Source organism: Mytilus edulis, chromosome 9 (genome assembly GCF_963676685.1).
Source record: "Mytilus edulis chromosome 9, xbMytEdul2.2, whole genome shotgun sequence".
NCBI classification, from domain to species: domain Eukaryota; kingdom Metazoa; phylum Mollusca; class Bivalvia; order Mytilida; family Mytilidae; genus Mytilus; species Mytilus edulis.
The window spans coordinates 15395747-15410900 of record NC_092352.1 but is presented as its reverse complement, the minus strand read 5'-3'; the positions used below and the strand labels follow the sequence as shown (position 1 = coordinate 15410900).

At 30.9% G+C, this 15154-nt stretch overlaps 1 protein-coding gene across 14 annotated transcripts in view; it reads right to left on the bottom strand.

Annotated features, from left to right (window-relative positions):
- Positions 1 to 15154, bottom strand: part of LOC139489551 (unconventional myosin-XV-like) — a 128371-nt gene that overhangs the window by 7346 nt on the left and 105871 nt on the right. For 8 of the 14 annotated variants that reach the window (XM_071276085.1, XM_071276084.1, XM_071276086.1 and 5 more), the window contains 12 exons: positions 14931 to 14981; positions 11380 to 11486; positions 9572 to 9675; positions 8343 to 8395; positions 7603 to 7668; positions 6427 to 6499; positions 5093 to 5169; positions 4584 to 4666; positions 3659 to 3884; positions 1924 to 2004; positions 625 to 715; positions 127 to 305 (listed from right to left, as the gene is read on the bottom strand). In XM_071276085.1, the coding sequence (XP_071132186.1) occupies positions 127 to 305; positions 625 to 715; positions 1924 to 2004; positions 3659 to 3884; positions 4584 to 4666; positions 5093 to 5169; positions 6427 to 6499; positions 7603 to 7668; positions 8343 to 8395; positions 9572 to 9675; positions 11380 to 11486; positions 14931 to 14981 (1191 nt within the window). Of the gene's footprint in view, positions 1 to 126; positions 306 to 624; positions 716 to 1923; positions 2005 to 3658; positions 3885 to 4583; positions 4667 to 5092; positions 5170 to 6426; positions 6500 to 7602; positions 7669 to 8342; positions 8396 to 9571; positions 9676 to 10513; positions 10600 to 11379; positions 11487 to 14930; positions 14982 to 15154 lie in introns of all 14 variants that reach the window. The other 6 variants (XM_071276091.1, XM_071276095.1, XM_071276096.1 and 3 more) reach the window with 3 other exon arrangements.

The window sequence follows — 15154 nt, the reverse complement described above, 5'->3', positions numbered from 1 at the left end:
TTTTCCTGAATAACGCTTACACCACCGTTATCATTTATAAAAATTAGATCTTGTGGAAAGTGTTGAAAAAACTATTCATGATAATGTAAGTTCCTTAATCAGAAGATTTATTGAAAATTATCTCACCTGGAAGAACATCAGGTCATTATATAGATTGTTGTCTGTTTGTCTGAAGGGGAAGAACCATACAGTTCTTTGGAAGACTAGTGAGAAATCTCTCTTGTTGCGGACAAACTCTGATGTGACATCGAGAATATATTCTGTTGGCCGTAATCTACTGAAGTGTATTTGATTGGCTTCGTCTTCTACAAAAAATTAAACAAAAAGGTCAGAGGTTAATTTTCCCTTTACTAATACAAGTTGAAAATTTCTATGGTAGAATCATTTAGGAAACTTTTTTTTTTCATAAATACACAGTCTCTACAAAATTACCATCTGAAATTTGTTCTGTCTGTGTAAAATTTCAATCATTGCAAAATTTGAAATCAATATAAATAATTCCACACAAAAAATCATTATGTACCCTTTCCGAAGGTCTTAAATTTACAAAAAAAAATTAATTCATCCATTCTTAGTACCAAAAAATAGATTTGTTCTGCTACAAACTATATGAATGAAACTTACTTGTTCTAATAAACAAAGTATATTCTTCCATCTCTACAGGATCAAATATATCTAATCTATTGCAGATGTCTTCTATTATATCCTTAACAACCTGAAAATAATACAAGTTAGCCAAGTTTCAAACTTAGTTTAATAAAGTAATGTGATAATGAAACCCCTTGTGTTGTATGTTTGCTGTCTCAAAGACTTTTATCCTGCATCTTTTGGATAAACTTTTACAAGCAAATTATACTAGAGGGCTAAATGACTGTTCCCATTATATATTTGTGCCCTTGAACTGATGTGCCGAGTTTACATCTTTTTGAGCATACTGATACATATAAAATTTAACCATCTTACTTTTTGTGACAACCAAACTAGTAGTCTGTTGTTATTTATGTATTATTGTCATTTTGTTTATTTTCTTTGGTTACATCTTCTGACATCAGACTTGGACTTCTCTTGAACTGAATTTTAATGTGCGTATTGTTATGCATTTACTTTTCTACATTGGTTAGAGGTATAGGGGGAGGGTTGAGATCTCACAAACATGTTTAACCCCGCCGCATTTTTGCGCCTGTCCCAAGTCAGGAGCCTTTGTTAGTCTTGTATTATTTTAATTTTAGTTTCTTGTGTACAATTTGGAAATTAGTATGGCGTTCATTATCACTGGACTAGTATATATTTGTTTAGGGGCCAGCTGAAGGACGCCTCCGGGTGCGGGAATTTCTCGCTACATTGAAGACCTGTTGGTGACCCTCTGCTGTTGTTTTTTATTTGGGCGGGTTGTTGTCTCTTTGACACATTCCCCATTTCCATTCTTAATTTTATTATTTCATGAAAGCAATGAAAATATTTAACTGAATACATATATAACATGATGTGTATCCTTTCTCTGATTCAATATCTTATTTTTGCTTGCTTCCTATAGTGAAATTATTTTAAAAAGTATTATTAAGACATCACTTATAGATTACAAGAATCTGCTGTTTTCCCAACTGAGAACATATGTTTTGCTTTTGTGTGTAAGAGATTTGAAATATATAGGAGTAAACACAATAGATTTAAGATGTGGAGCAGGAGCTGCCAACCCTTCTGGAGCACCTGCCATCAATTCTTGTTCATCTTTGGTTATATGTTTTTTTTTTATATACGTCTCTAGTTGTTTTTGTAGTGTTTGTTTTAAAAGACTGTTGTTTTGCCCTCTTTTTTCACTTTTTTTTTTTAATTTTCTCTTTGACATATGAGTTTACTTCTCCAATTGGTAAATGTTCCCTCCCCAAACCCCTCCCAATTCCCAATTATGTAGATAGCACTTACAGAACAAGGTTTTATATGCACCATGCCTTCTTTCTCTGATCCACTATATATAAATGAAAATCTCTTTGAAATTCTACCATTCTGAAAATTAAAATATTACATTATCATACTTGGACTAAACTGCACATATTAATCTCTAATATAAACAAATACATTTGTGTAGTGAAATTTCTATTCTTAGCAGGAAAAGATACAGATTTAACACGCATTTAAATGGCAGTTCAGTTTCAGTGGTTAGCTCTTAAACAAAGGAAATACATACACCTTATCGCTATTCCCAGCGGACCCAAGAATCTGTCCCACTTGAACTATTGATGTCGTATAACAAAAAGTGTTCCATCGTGGCGTCAGATATTTTGTATTATGACGTCAAAATTTATGGGGACCTGTGTTATATCCAGTAATGGCAAACAAATAGCCATAAGGTATATTTGACAACCTATAATATGAAGGGCTTATAGTGAGAGGTTGAATACAATTGATGAACTGGATTGAAAGAATGAATTCACTCATACAATGGATTATCATGAATGACTAAACAGGGTCCAATGGACAGAGTTATCTGACCCAAGGGATATATGAAGGGACAAATATTGGATAATTTATCATTATTGGTCCCTTAGGTCCAAATCATTACAGAGAAAATGTTTTTTTTTAAATTTATTTTTGTCTATAAAAAAAACAACGTCTAACCAGTGACTGCAGGGTCATAAACAAGAACATCAGAGTATATTTAAGCCTAAGCTACATTTAGTTGTGCTATGGTTTCATACAACATTCAGTTCATTTTATGGTTTTCAAAAAATTTACTTGGAAAAAAAGTTGTTCTAAATGTAAGAAGAGTAATACCAGTTTTAATTACACCTTATGTAAGAATGCCAGCTTTTGATTGGTTGGTAGCCAGTGTATTTTTAGCATATTCTAACATTTTTTTCTTCATTTCAAACGAATTTTCATGGTTTTCACCACTGCCGGTGAATTTGCCTCAATCAAATACCATGGTATTTTCCTTTTTGGATAATCTTTTTTTACCCTCGTGAACATCTTCCCGCCAAATGTTTTCAGATATGACGTTACATAACAAAAGCCAGCTAACGGGTATTAGAACATGTATTATTCACTGCAGTTCTATGATAATATCCACTGAGTCTCAAAACTATGCATAAACATGTTTATGAATTACAGCTTACAAGTAAAAAAAAAAAAGATTTGTCTGTACCTGTACACAGAGTTTCAATCCAAATCTATTCGGTGTAATTTAACACATATATCCTGTTACGAAGGGGTATTTGCGAAAAATACCAGTCTTAGGACAGAATTTCCCTCACCTTGTGGCTTGGGAAACTTCACAGTCCCTTCCTTGACTGGTATTTTTCACAAATACCCCTTCATAACATGATATATCTGTTCAAAATGCAAAAGTGTGTTGATATATCTATAAGAAATGAAGATTAACCCTGCTGACACCAATTAAATCAAAAGTACTATAGGAGTATATAGTGATGATAAAGTTACTGTAAATAAAGAAATTATTGCATGCATTTATTATTGAGATTTTCTCCTTTTAGAGTAAAATGCTATTTTAATTTTTGCGATATTGAGAAAAATCCTGTTTAATTCATATAAAACATTCAAAATGCAAGTTTAAATTATTGCTATTTTGACCTTGTTTCATTTTTCTCAATAGTTGAATTGTCATAATAATTTCTGAAATTATGGTAGTCATGACACTTACTGCTAAAGCACTTATTTCTTCTTTCAGAGGCACATTTTTACGTCCACCATATTTGAATGTTTTTCGTAAGTTTTGTAAACAAATTGATGCAGCACCACTAAATGTTCGTTGAGTATCAGAAGCTGTTGTTTCTAAATATTTGAATAAAAATGGGCGTAACATTTCCGTACAGTCACAATAACAAGCAACAATGGAAAACAACCTCCATCCCATTACACAACTCTTTCTGTAAACAAAAATAAGAAAAAATATGTAAAATTAATAATATTTTTATGCACAATATAAAATGGCTAACAGTGAATATAAAATTATCTATTATAAGACACAATACATAGCTTAAATAATATACTATTGTATAAATGTAAAATATTGTTAATTGTCTGAACTCATCAAAGATTGTCTGCATTTTCTGTTCCCAACTCTATTTAATTTAAGCACTAACATCCTAAAAGTATGTACAACACTTAAAATTAATTAATCCTGCCATTTGGTCATGTAGTGGAAACAAGCCTGAGTTGGCAATATTTATGGTTTGCTATTCTATCATGTATAAAGCTGAGGATAACTGTAAATATATTCAGAGATTGTCTAGGGTTATGCTGTGGACTTGTGTCAGTGTTATCAAAATTTCTGGTTTGTTTTCGCTACATGGTTAATGTTATGCATAAATTAAAATATATTCAAGATTTAGCTGTCTATTTTGAATTGTTTCAGAGCTTGTCATTTCAAGACATTCAGACAGTGCTGTAATATTTCTTAAAGACCCATTTTTTTATTTATAATGTTGTCTGAAGTCAATTGGTCATCTTATAACTTTTCTTTGTTGAAAGGCTAACTCTTCTAACAACTTATATGTGTTTTAGGATTAATTCAATTAAATGAGGCTTTTTGAGGTTCACAACTTTAAACTAATAGTAAAACTCACGGTTTCATACTCCTGTTACTGGTTGTTTGTTTACATAACTGACAATACACTTCATCTCTTAATTCTGGATACTTATGGCAATTCTGAAACACAATCAATTTTACTTGTATATTAATTAACTTGTTGACTCTATCAGTACTAGCTGCCAGACAGTAAATAAAGTTTACTCAACTGTCTCTTTACTGTTATGGTGTTCCTATGGTTCTTTTTAGGTTTTATCTGGTAATTTGATGTTGTTTGTTTCCCTTGAATTATATTTTATCATATGGTTATTTTTTCATTGTCCAAAACATCATTGCAGAAATAAAGATGTATTGGTTTTATTCTGCAAGTTATAAAAGACCCTTATTTTACTCCAAACTTCTATACATAACAAAATGCACAGTGATTGGACATTGTTTGCAATGTAAATGTAAAGATCCTTCTTGGTCCCTAAAGTATAAAATATGACAAAGTTTCATGTGCATTGCACAGTACAGTTTTATACTGAATTATGATAAGATATTTACCTTTAGTATTTTGAGTGCACAGTCTGTTTCATCCATACCAGATTTCATTGGATAATCATCCATAAACATCATCACACCTGAAATAAAACAAAGCATTCACTCTAAATAAACATCATCATGCCTAAAAATAATTACATTAGATGTATGTTTCATTATAATACCTTATTCTAATTGGCTACACTGCAATCTCACGTTATTCTTTAATCATCTTCATTACACAATAAAATTTATCATTCATGATGACAAGAGGTCCCACAATAAAGTGCACAGGTAAATCGAATAAAAACTTGATAAACTTGTGTTTTCATGATCCTAGCTAAAAAATGTAATTATTAGTATTGAATGATTCTTTTTGTAACTTCCTAGGGTTGTAAAAGCGTTGAGTGTGCACGCATTTTTAGAATGAAGCGCAGAAGCACTTCATACAAAATGTACTTCGGTCAATGCTTTTACACTCCAATGAAGTTACAAAAACAAGCATTCAATTCTTAAATAATCAAAAATGGTCAAATGTATTAAATTTCTTTTAAATGCAGAATAACTAGAACACACTTGCAAAATCGTGGGCATTTAGAGCTTGTTATAGGATAAATTTTTGTAAAAGATTTTATGTCTGGAGAATTTTGGAAAAGGTACCAACATCATAGGTGTTTGGAGACAGGACAATTATTCCAAGCCCTCTCATTTTTTTTCCAAAGTCCATTATTTTTTTGTTTTCTGTTAAATTCCATGATTTTCACGTTTCTGTATACTATGAACATACGTATATTATAAATAAAGTGTATTTGCTATTAACTATCAATTCCAAGTTTCTTCTCCAAGACGATGACTGCTATATTATATAGAAAGCCTCTATATATTAAAGGAGTATAATCATAGTATACATGCAGAATAACGCGAAAATAGTTGTCCTGTTCCCGAGTAATAGTTAAAAGTTTAAAATAGGAAGTTTTGTCTATGACTTAAAAGTCGGTCTGAACATACAATGGAAGGATATTAATACCATATGTAAGTATTATTTTCATTTTTTTTTACTGGATGAACAGTTTTTTTCTCAAAATCAAATCAATCAATGATGTAATGTGCAAAGTATCTTTTATTAATAATTTAATAACTTTAATAGAACAAATACAAAACTGTACTTTTTAAGATCATAAATTCTTCCCTGTAGTTTTTTGATAGTTTTTAAGATCAGACAGTTGAAGGCCAATTACAGAAATAAATATGGTTGCCCTACTTAATTCTGTCAAGACCATTTACCAATCAGACTATTATTTTAAACTGACTTCATGTATGACTCAAACTTTATCAAGTTGCTATGTACCAATACTTACATAGAAAACATTCCAATGCAAGTCTGTTCAATTCGTTTGAATTCAGTTTTAACAAGGAGGTCTGGATTGGTGACTGAAAACATAAACATATTTATAGATAACACATAAAGCTGATATTCATAAAGAAATTGAAAGACTTCACAATAAAATCAAATACAATATCATTGGAAACCTGAATATTTGCTTTTTATAACAATTATTTCACAACTCCTAAATTTTTATTATTTGAAAACAGGCAAAATGCTATCTGAAAATATGTAAAACAAAACACTTAGTAAAACATTGTATATGATCTTTTATTAAGTTCAAGGTATTATAAAGACAAAATTAAAACTATCCACTTTTCAGGATACCAATCTTCTTACTTTTAAAACACTTTTTCAATGTTGTCAAAATTTTGTTGTAACTTTTCTGCTTAAAATATATCAACATTAAAAATCTTCCTTCACATATTATAACATCAAGGTTAAGAAGAAAGCAACCTAATTTAAATTCTGACTTCAAATATTTACATTTTCTCCAGGTTCTAAACTAATAATAAAAAAGTTAATATTCCAGTATTATTTTCTATAAATTAAAAAAAAAAAAATAACAAGCAGACATAATGATTCAGCACTATATAATGTCTACAAATAATAGCATTACAATGTACAACAGAGCACATCTAGGATCATTGGTCATCAGTTATCCCACTATTCATAGCTGATTCTTGATACATATCACAATCTTTAATCTTTAAAGTAGCCCCCATCACCATCTTCTTTTTCAATACAGATGTATTTTTTTAACCCAAAATAAATTTATAGATCTATTAGTTATAGCACATTAATAACACACTTTCACAGTTCATCATTACAGTAAAAAAAACAAGATGGATGACTGATTAAGCAGATGTAGCCCTTATCGCTGTTCGGGAATCTGTGACACTTGACCAGAAAATATGCAATACCGGTACTTGAACTAATGACGTCATGCAAAAATCACTTTTCTTTTGTGGTGTCAACATTTTCTTTCTAAAATTAAAGTTTTTCATTATCATCTGTGATGTCCTGTGACGGCAGACAAATAGTGATAAGGGGTATTTTAAACACTATGCATTCCCTTATTTTTGCTACACAAAGGTTCAACATAGCATATGAGATTTTAGTGGCAGAAGTGCAAGCATTGCAAATGTACCGTTTGGTGGTTTATGGTTTTACACTTGTCCCTTTCTTTTGGTAATTCATCATTGGGAATATTTCCCTGAAAACATGTCAATATCATGTTTCAATAACTAATACTATAGTAGTGAATCATTATGTCTACTGTATAAGCTACATCTGATACTTAATTCTGATCAATCATTTTATCCAAAGCAACTGATTGCATAACAATTCTCAAAGTGCCTACTTTATCTGAGCAGAATTGACTATTTGCAAGAAAAACAAATACTGTAAATTTGGAAATTATTGCAAGGATTTTTATTATTGTGAAAAATGCGACAGAGTTGTAAAAGCAATAATTTAAATTTGTATTTTGAAATACTTCATATGAATTAAATAGGATTTTTCTCAAAATTGTAAAAATTAAAATCGCATTTAAGTCTAAATTGACAAAATCGAAATAATAAATGCACGCAAATTTTCGGAATTTACAATATATGATTTAGTTAGACTAATAATTATCTCCCTTTCAACAAACTTCATAGCACATTGTAATGAAAATTATCTCCCTTTCAACAAAGTTGATGCATAGTAATGCCCTGTCTTTATGGAAAGAGTGAAGTCTTCTTCATTTCAAAGTCAAAGATCAAAGTCACAACATGACTAAGGAGATTACAAGTTGTATGCACAATAAAGCACCAAGTCTTGGATTGTCCTTATTCAATACAGCCAAACACTTTGAGTCAAGTAAACCTTGATATTAATCAAACCTACCCTGGTCCACTTGACCATTTCTGCTTGTTCCTTCCATGACCAGTCTCCAGATCCTACATAACAATAAATCATACATGTATATTTGCAAGATTAAATTCATTTTTCAAATTTTTCTAAATTTAAACTTTGGTACTTATTTCATCATTTAAAAAAAAAAGGGCTTAAGACAATAAAATTTATAAATAGCCAAATTACTCTAAATAAGATCAAATCAATATCTGACTTTCATTGTGAGTCCTCAGCTCATTTTACATTTAATTTGCAAGTACTGACAGTCAATTATCACGTTCTTTCACATACATAGCTGTAAATTGTGTACATTTCAAAAATTTAGTATCCTATGTCTATTTTAAAAGATGTCTTGTTTTATCATTTCAATTTTTTGAATATCCAACTAGTCTGTTGTAATGGTCAACCAATTAATGCGTTTTATTCAACAATGGATCTTCCATAAATATATAGCATACTGCTATAAGCTTCAAACAAAAAAATTAATGGAATTTGTTAAAATGCAATATTGTATAATTCAACAAACATGTTGTGGGGATCATGGATGTAAAAGGACATGACATTGTTTTAAACATGTTTATTTCAAGTGAAATAATTTCTTGATGAATTGAGAAGGATGAAGATTTTCACAAATTACAGACAATTTGATAATGTTGAAACTTCATTTAAACATTTTCTAATGAAAAGTTGCAAAAATTAACATTGTAAAGTTTTTATTGATAACTTGAATTGTTTTTTTTCGCAATAACTTTATGGGTAAAGCAGGTCCTCATACCCATAAAATTCCTGAATTGCAAGAGGAATGAAGATCCAAGTATTTTGGTGCTTAATAGATTTTAGGACAACTCTTTCTGTGTGAATTAGTCATTCCAAACACACTTTCAGAACATAATATTTTAATTATTGACAAATGAAAGATATAAGTTTATATGTATATAATTTAAAATTCTGATTATTTATATTTACAATATCATAATATAACAAGCAAGACAGAAATATTTTATACTAAGCCTTTTCATATTGCCAAAGCAGCAACATACATTCTTAATGATTCTTCCTATTTTTAATTCCTTAATAGATATATTATTTGTAAAGGAAATATAATATGCATCTATTTTTTTTCTTTATTGAATGAAATGCTAATTCATATTTAAAATAGAGGGGAAATATTGCTGACATTTTCGTTAGTTTATTGAAGGAAATTAGTAAACAGCCATCACCTCTTCGTTTTCTTTGGTCTCGTTCCATGTTTTGAAGTTTAATACTTTCTATCTTTTTAACAGATCCGTACAATGAACCATCAGTTCCCTTTCTTACTTCATATCTGCAAATTTGTTTGTTATAATGCAATAATAATAAGATACAATAATATCATGCATATTGGTAAGCTCAAATAATTGTTTGCATAATAACAGCATGATCAAATCATATGTTTTGGTATGTCATATGAATTTGTACTATGCATGTTTTTTCAATGGAAATTGTGAAGTCACAATGCATTCTGAATAAGTACAAAAATCCATGAGACGAGGATATAATAAGCAAATTGGGAAGAAGATTTATGAAAAGGTAGAATTCTCTTTAGGTTACAGAATCAAGAGAGATTATTTGAAGTATAGACCAAATAAAAATTATTTGAGCTATCCATATAAACTTGCATACAAAATATGTAAATAAAATTGTTAATATAAACATGTAAAGATGCATAACATACATGCAGAATAACAAAAAACACAACATCTTGAAATTATTGTGCAGAATAAATTCAAGAAATTGTTTATCAACAACATATGAAGCATAACATATATAAAGTCAGTGTATTTCAATATCACATGTAACAATTGTAATTCTAAATTCTAACCCTACCCCCAATACCAATGTGAAGACACAGAATTACACTGGATTTTTATATACATTTATTGATGAAAAGTATGCTTCATCAAAACTTTTTTTTATAAGACAGAAAAGGCAAATAAGGAAAAATTGTTTGTTTCCACTTGTTTATAGATGAAGCATACCTTAAAATAAATAAATATGTAATAAAATTTTGTGGCAAAAAAAATCCCAAAGAGCAGTGTCAACGTATATTTTTTGCCACATTTGGAGTAAAACATTTGGAGTACAACATTTCATGCAATAAAGAACATGTCTGTGTTGTTTACCTTGTTTGTACATATTGTAAAAGTTACCACCCTGAACGTTCCCACTACGAACGTTACCACCTTGACGGTGATTTTGACTTCTCTTTCTGTAAAAGTACCATCATTAAAGTTTTATTTTCTTTCTTGCATCCAAATATGTAATGTGTTTTTGTGATTAGATATTCTTCAAACTTATAAAATCAAACTTGTAAAATCAAACTTATAAAATCAAACTCTACAATTTTGCATCATATTTGCACATGAACATGAAGAACTGCAATGTAAGAAGTATGAAATAACCTTTATCTAATTGTGTTGGAACATCAATCTGTTTTGGACGGTTGAATACAATAAATATACGGTATATAAGAAAAGAAGATGTGGTATGATTGCCAATGAGACAACTATCCACATAAGACCAAAATGACACAGACATTAACAACTATAGGTCACCGTACGGCCTTCAACAATGAGCAAAGCCCATACCGCATAGTCAGCTATAATAGGCCCCAATAAGACAATGTAAAACAATTCAAACGAGAAAACTAACGGCCTTATTTATGTAAAAAAAAAAAAAAAAATGAACGAAAAACAAATATATAAAACATAAACAAACAACACTGAATTACAGGCTCGTATGTTTTTTTTTCATTGTTAAAAGCCTTACGAATGCTTATAATTGCTTTCATCCACTTCATTTGAACTTTGGTTCATAATTGTCTCATTGGCTATCACACCCTATTTCCTTATTTATGTACCAACACAAAAGAATCATGTCCAAAGACTCAATATATCATAATGGTCTCTTTGTACCTTCACTCTCCAAGAAAATAAAATCCAATATTTAACAAAAATTGTGTGATGTTTGACTAAACTGTAAGTCTTACTTTTCTTGAGATTCCTTAAAGTTCATTAAGGAATATTCCATCATAGAAAACTTGCCATCTTGTACCGCTGTTCCTTGACTAGTTTCGCTGATATTATCACGACCATCCTGTAAATAAACAACTCTACTTAGATACTTTTCCTCATTATTCTAATCGATACTTCCGTATTTTATAGCTTTTTTATTTAAATATCAATTTCTTTTATCTAAATTTTTAAAACCCACCCTTTACACATCAGTGCACAATTTTTGCAACTGTTCCATGTTATTTAACAATTTAATTACATTTGTACACAATCATGACATTTCATTTTTATGAATAATTTTGTGTTCTATAAAAACATAAATGACATGCATGGTAGTCACCCATTGCATCAAATTTGCATGCACCGTTGAGCATCAATACAAGAGATCTTAAAATACCTTCTCTAGATGTCTAATATTTAAAATATTGAAGTAAATGTTTCAACTATTCAAAGCAATGCATTTAAATTCTTAAATGACAACTGTTAAGACTGTAAAATTAACTAAATTTCCTATAAATGACTGGATTAAAAGAAACATGTAGCATATGTCATCATATGGACATATTGTGTATATTACTGCCATGAATTCTATATTCAATCAAATTCCATGTTTTCTAATGGAATATATTATTTCTGTAATTAACAGATTTTCCTCTAACTTTGTCAGAATCAATCTCGAGTAGGCATTGTTTTAATCAATCTGAAATAAGCCATTTTAACAATTGTCCTAACCAGTCTGGTTTAACTTTGACAGAGATTGAATCCTATTACTCTGCAAAAGGAAGTGAGTAACTGCTATACAAGAATGAACACGCTGAAATGTCTTGCCTTCTTTATTTATCATTGATATTATGTTGATAGTCCTAAATATAAAGCTTTATTAAAACTGTCACATAAACTTAACATTAACCAAGAAAACTAAAATTGACCAATGAACCATGAAAATGAGGTCAAGGTCAGATGAACAATGCCAGGAAAACATGTACAGCTAAAATTTCTTCCATACAACAAATATAGTTGACCTATTGCTTATACATGTAGTTTAAGAAAAACAGACAAAAACACACAAACTTGAAACAGAGCAATGAACTGTGAAGTTGGTTCAAGGAAAAATAAAACCTGTGCGACTGACATATAGATCATAAAATATTTCCATACACCAAATATAGTTGACCTATTGCATATACAATAAGAAACTAGAGGCTCTCAAGAGCCTGTGTCGCTCACCTGTTAATGTGTTTACAGATGTTGGCCATCTTCGTTGGTAGGCGGGGTCATTAGACACTTTTTAAAAAAAAAAGATACCCTAGTATTATGATTGTGGCCAAGTTTGGATAAATTTGGCCAAGTAGTTTTAGAAATGATTTTTATACAAGTTACAAAAATGACGAAAAGTTGTTCAATATTGACTATAAAGGGCAATAACTCCTTAAGGGGTCCTCTAACAATTTTGATCATGCTGACTTATTTGTAGATCTTACTTTGCTGAACATTATTGCTGTTTACAGTTTATCTCTATCTATAATAGTATTCAAGATAATAACCAAAAACTGCAAAATTTCCTTAAAATCACCAATTTTAGGGCAGCAACCCGACAACAGGTTGTCCGATTCAATTGAAAATTTGTGAGGGGATATATCTTATTCTGATGGACATTAAAATCTTGAAAGATTTGCCCTAAATGTCTTAGTTTCAAAGATATAAAGCAAAAACTGCATTTTACCACTATGTTCTAATTTTAGCCTTGTCGGCCATTTTGTTTGGTAGGCTGGGTCATCGGACACATTTTATAAACTGTAAACCACAATGATAATTGTGGCCAAGTTTGGTTAAATTTGGCCCAGTAGTTTCAGAGAAGAAGATTTTTAGAAAAGTAACAAAAAATGACGAAAAGTTGTTAAAAATTTACTATAAAGGGCAATAACTCCTTAAGGGGTCGACTGACCATTTTGGTCATGTTGACTTATTTGTAGGTCTTACTTTGCTGAACATTATTGCTGTTTACAGTTTATCTCTATCTATAATAGTATTCAAGATAATAACCAAAAACTGCAAAATTTCCTTAAAATAACCATTTCACAGGCAGCAACCCAACAACAGGTTGTCCGATTCGTATGAAAATTTTAGGGCAGATAGATCTTGACCTGATCAACAATTTTACCCCTGTCAGATTTGCTCTAAATGCTTTGGTTTTTGAGTTATAAGCCAAAAACTGCATTTTACCCCTATGTTCTATTTTTAGCCATGGCGGCCATCTTGGTAGGTTTGACGGGTCATGCCACACATTTTTTAAACTAGATACCCCAAGGATGATTGTGGCCAAGTTTGGCAGAATTTGGCCAAGTAGTTTCAGAGGAGAAGATTTTTGTAAAAGTTTACGGACGACGGACGCCAAGTGATGAGAAAAGCTCACTTGACCTTTCAGGTCAGGTGAGCTAAAAAGACCAAAACTCAAAAACTTAACTTTGACCACTGAACCATGAAAATGAGGTCATTGTAGGTCTTACTTTGCTGAACATTATTGCTGTTTACAGTTTATCTCTATCTATAATAGTATTCAAGATAATAACCAAAAACTGCAAAATTTCCTTAAAATAACCATTTCACAGGCAGCAACCCAACAACAGGTTGTCCGATTCGTATGAAAATTTTAGGGCAGATAGATCTTGACCTGATCAACAATTTTACCCCTGTCAAATTTGCTCTAAATGCTTTGGTTTTTGAGTTATAAGCCAAAAACTGCATTTTACCCCTATGTTCTATCTTTAGCCATGGCGGCCATCTTGGTAGGTTTGACGGGTCATGCCACACATTTTTTAAACTAGATACCCCAAGGATGATTGTGGCCAAGTTTGGCAGAATTTGGCCAAGTAGTTTCAGAGGAGGAGTTTCAGGTCAGGTGAGCTAAAAAGACCAAAACTCAAAAACTTAACTTTGACCACTGAACCATGAAAATGAGGTCAAGGTCAGATGATACCTGCCAGTTGGACATGTACACCTAACAGTCCTTCCATACACCAAATATACTAGACCTATTGCTTATTGTATCTGAGATATGGACTTGACCATCAAAACTTAACCTGGTTCACTGATCCATGAAATGAGGTCGAGGTCTAGTGAAAACTGTCTGACAGGCATGAGGACCTTGCAAGGTACCCACATACTAAATATAGTTATCCTATTACTCATAATAAGAGAGAATTTAATATTACAAAAAATCTTCTCTTTTTTTTGAAGTAGTCACTGAACCATGAAAATGAGGTCAAGGACATTGGACACGTGACTGACGGAAACTTCGTAACATGAGGCATCTATATACAAAGTATGAAGCATTCAGGTCTTCCACCTTCTAAAATATAAAGCTTTTTAAGAAGTGATCCAACACGGCTGCAGCCGCCAGATCACTATCCCTATGCTGAGCTTTCTAGAATCCTTTCAAAGGTGAAAGATCCTGTTTTACTACTGTGGATATTCAGCAAGGCTATTTACTTGTATACCATAAATATGTATTAGATATTGTTCTTACCCTGCTTGGAGGTCTGATTATTCTTTGCACTACATGTTCTGTCATATGAGCCTGTAAAAAGTAGATAACATATAAGTACTAAATCAATAATTTTACCTTTTTTCATTTGAGAAAGAGCATCAAAATGGTGAATCAATTCACTACTTTTCAGTGGATAGTACCTGTATCAATTCAGGAGTTAAACATTCTAATTTGTTTCATTAAATTTGATAAAAATATCTAAA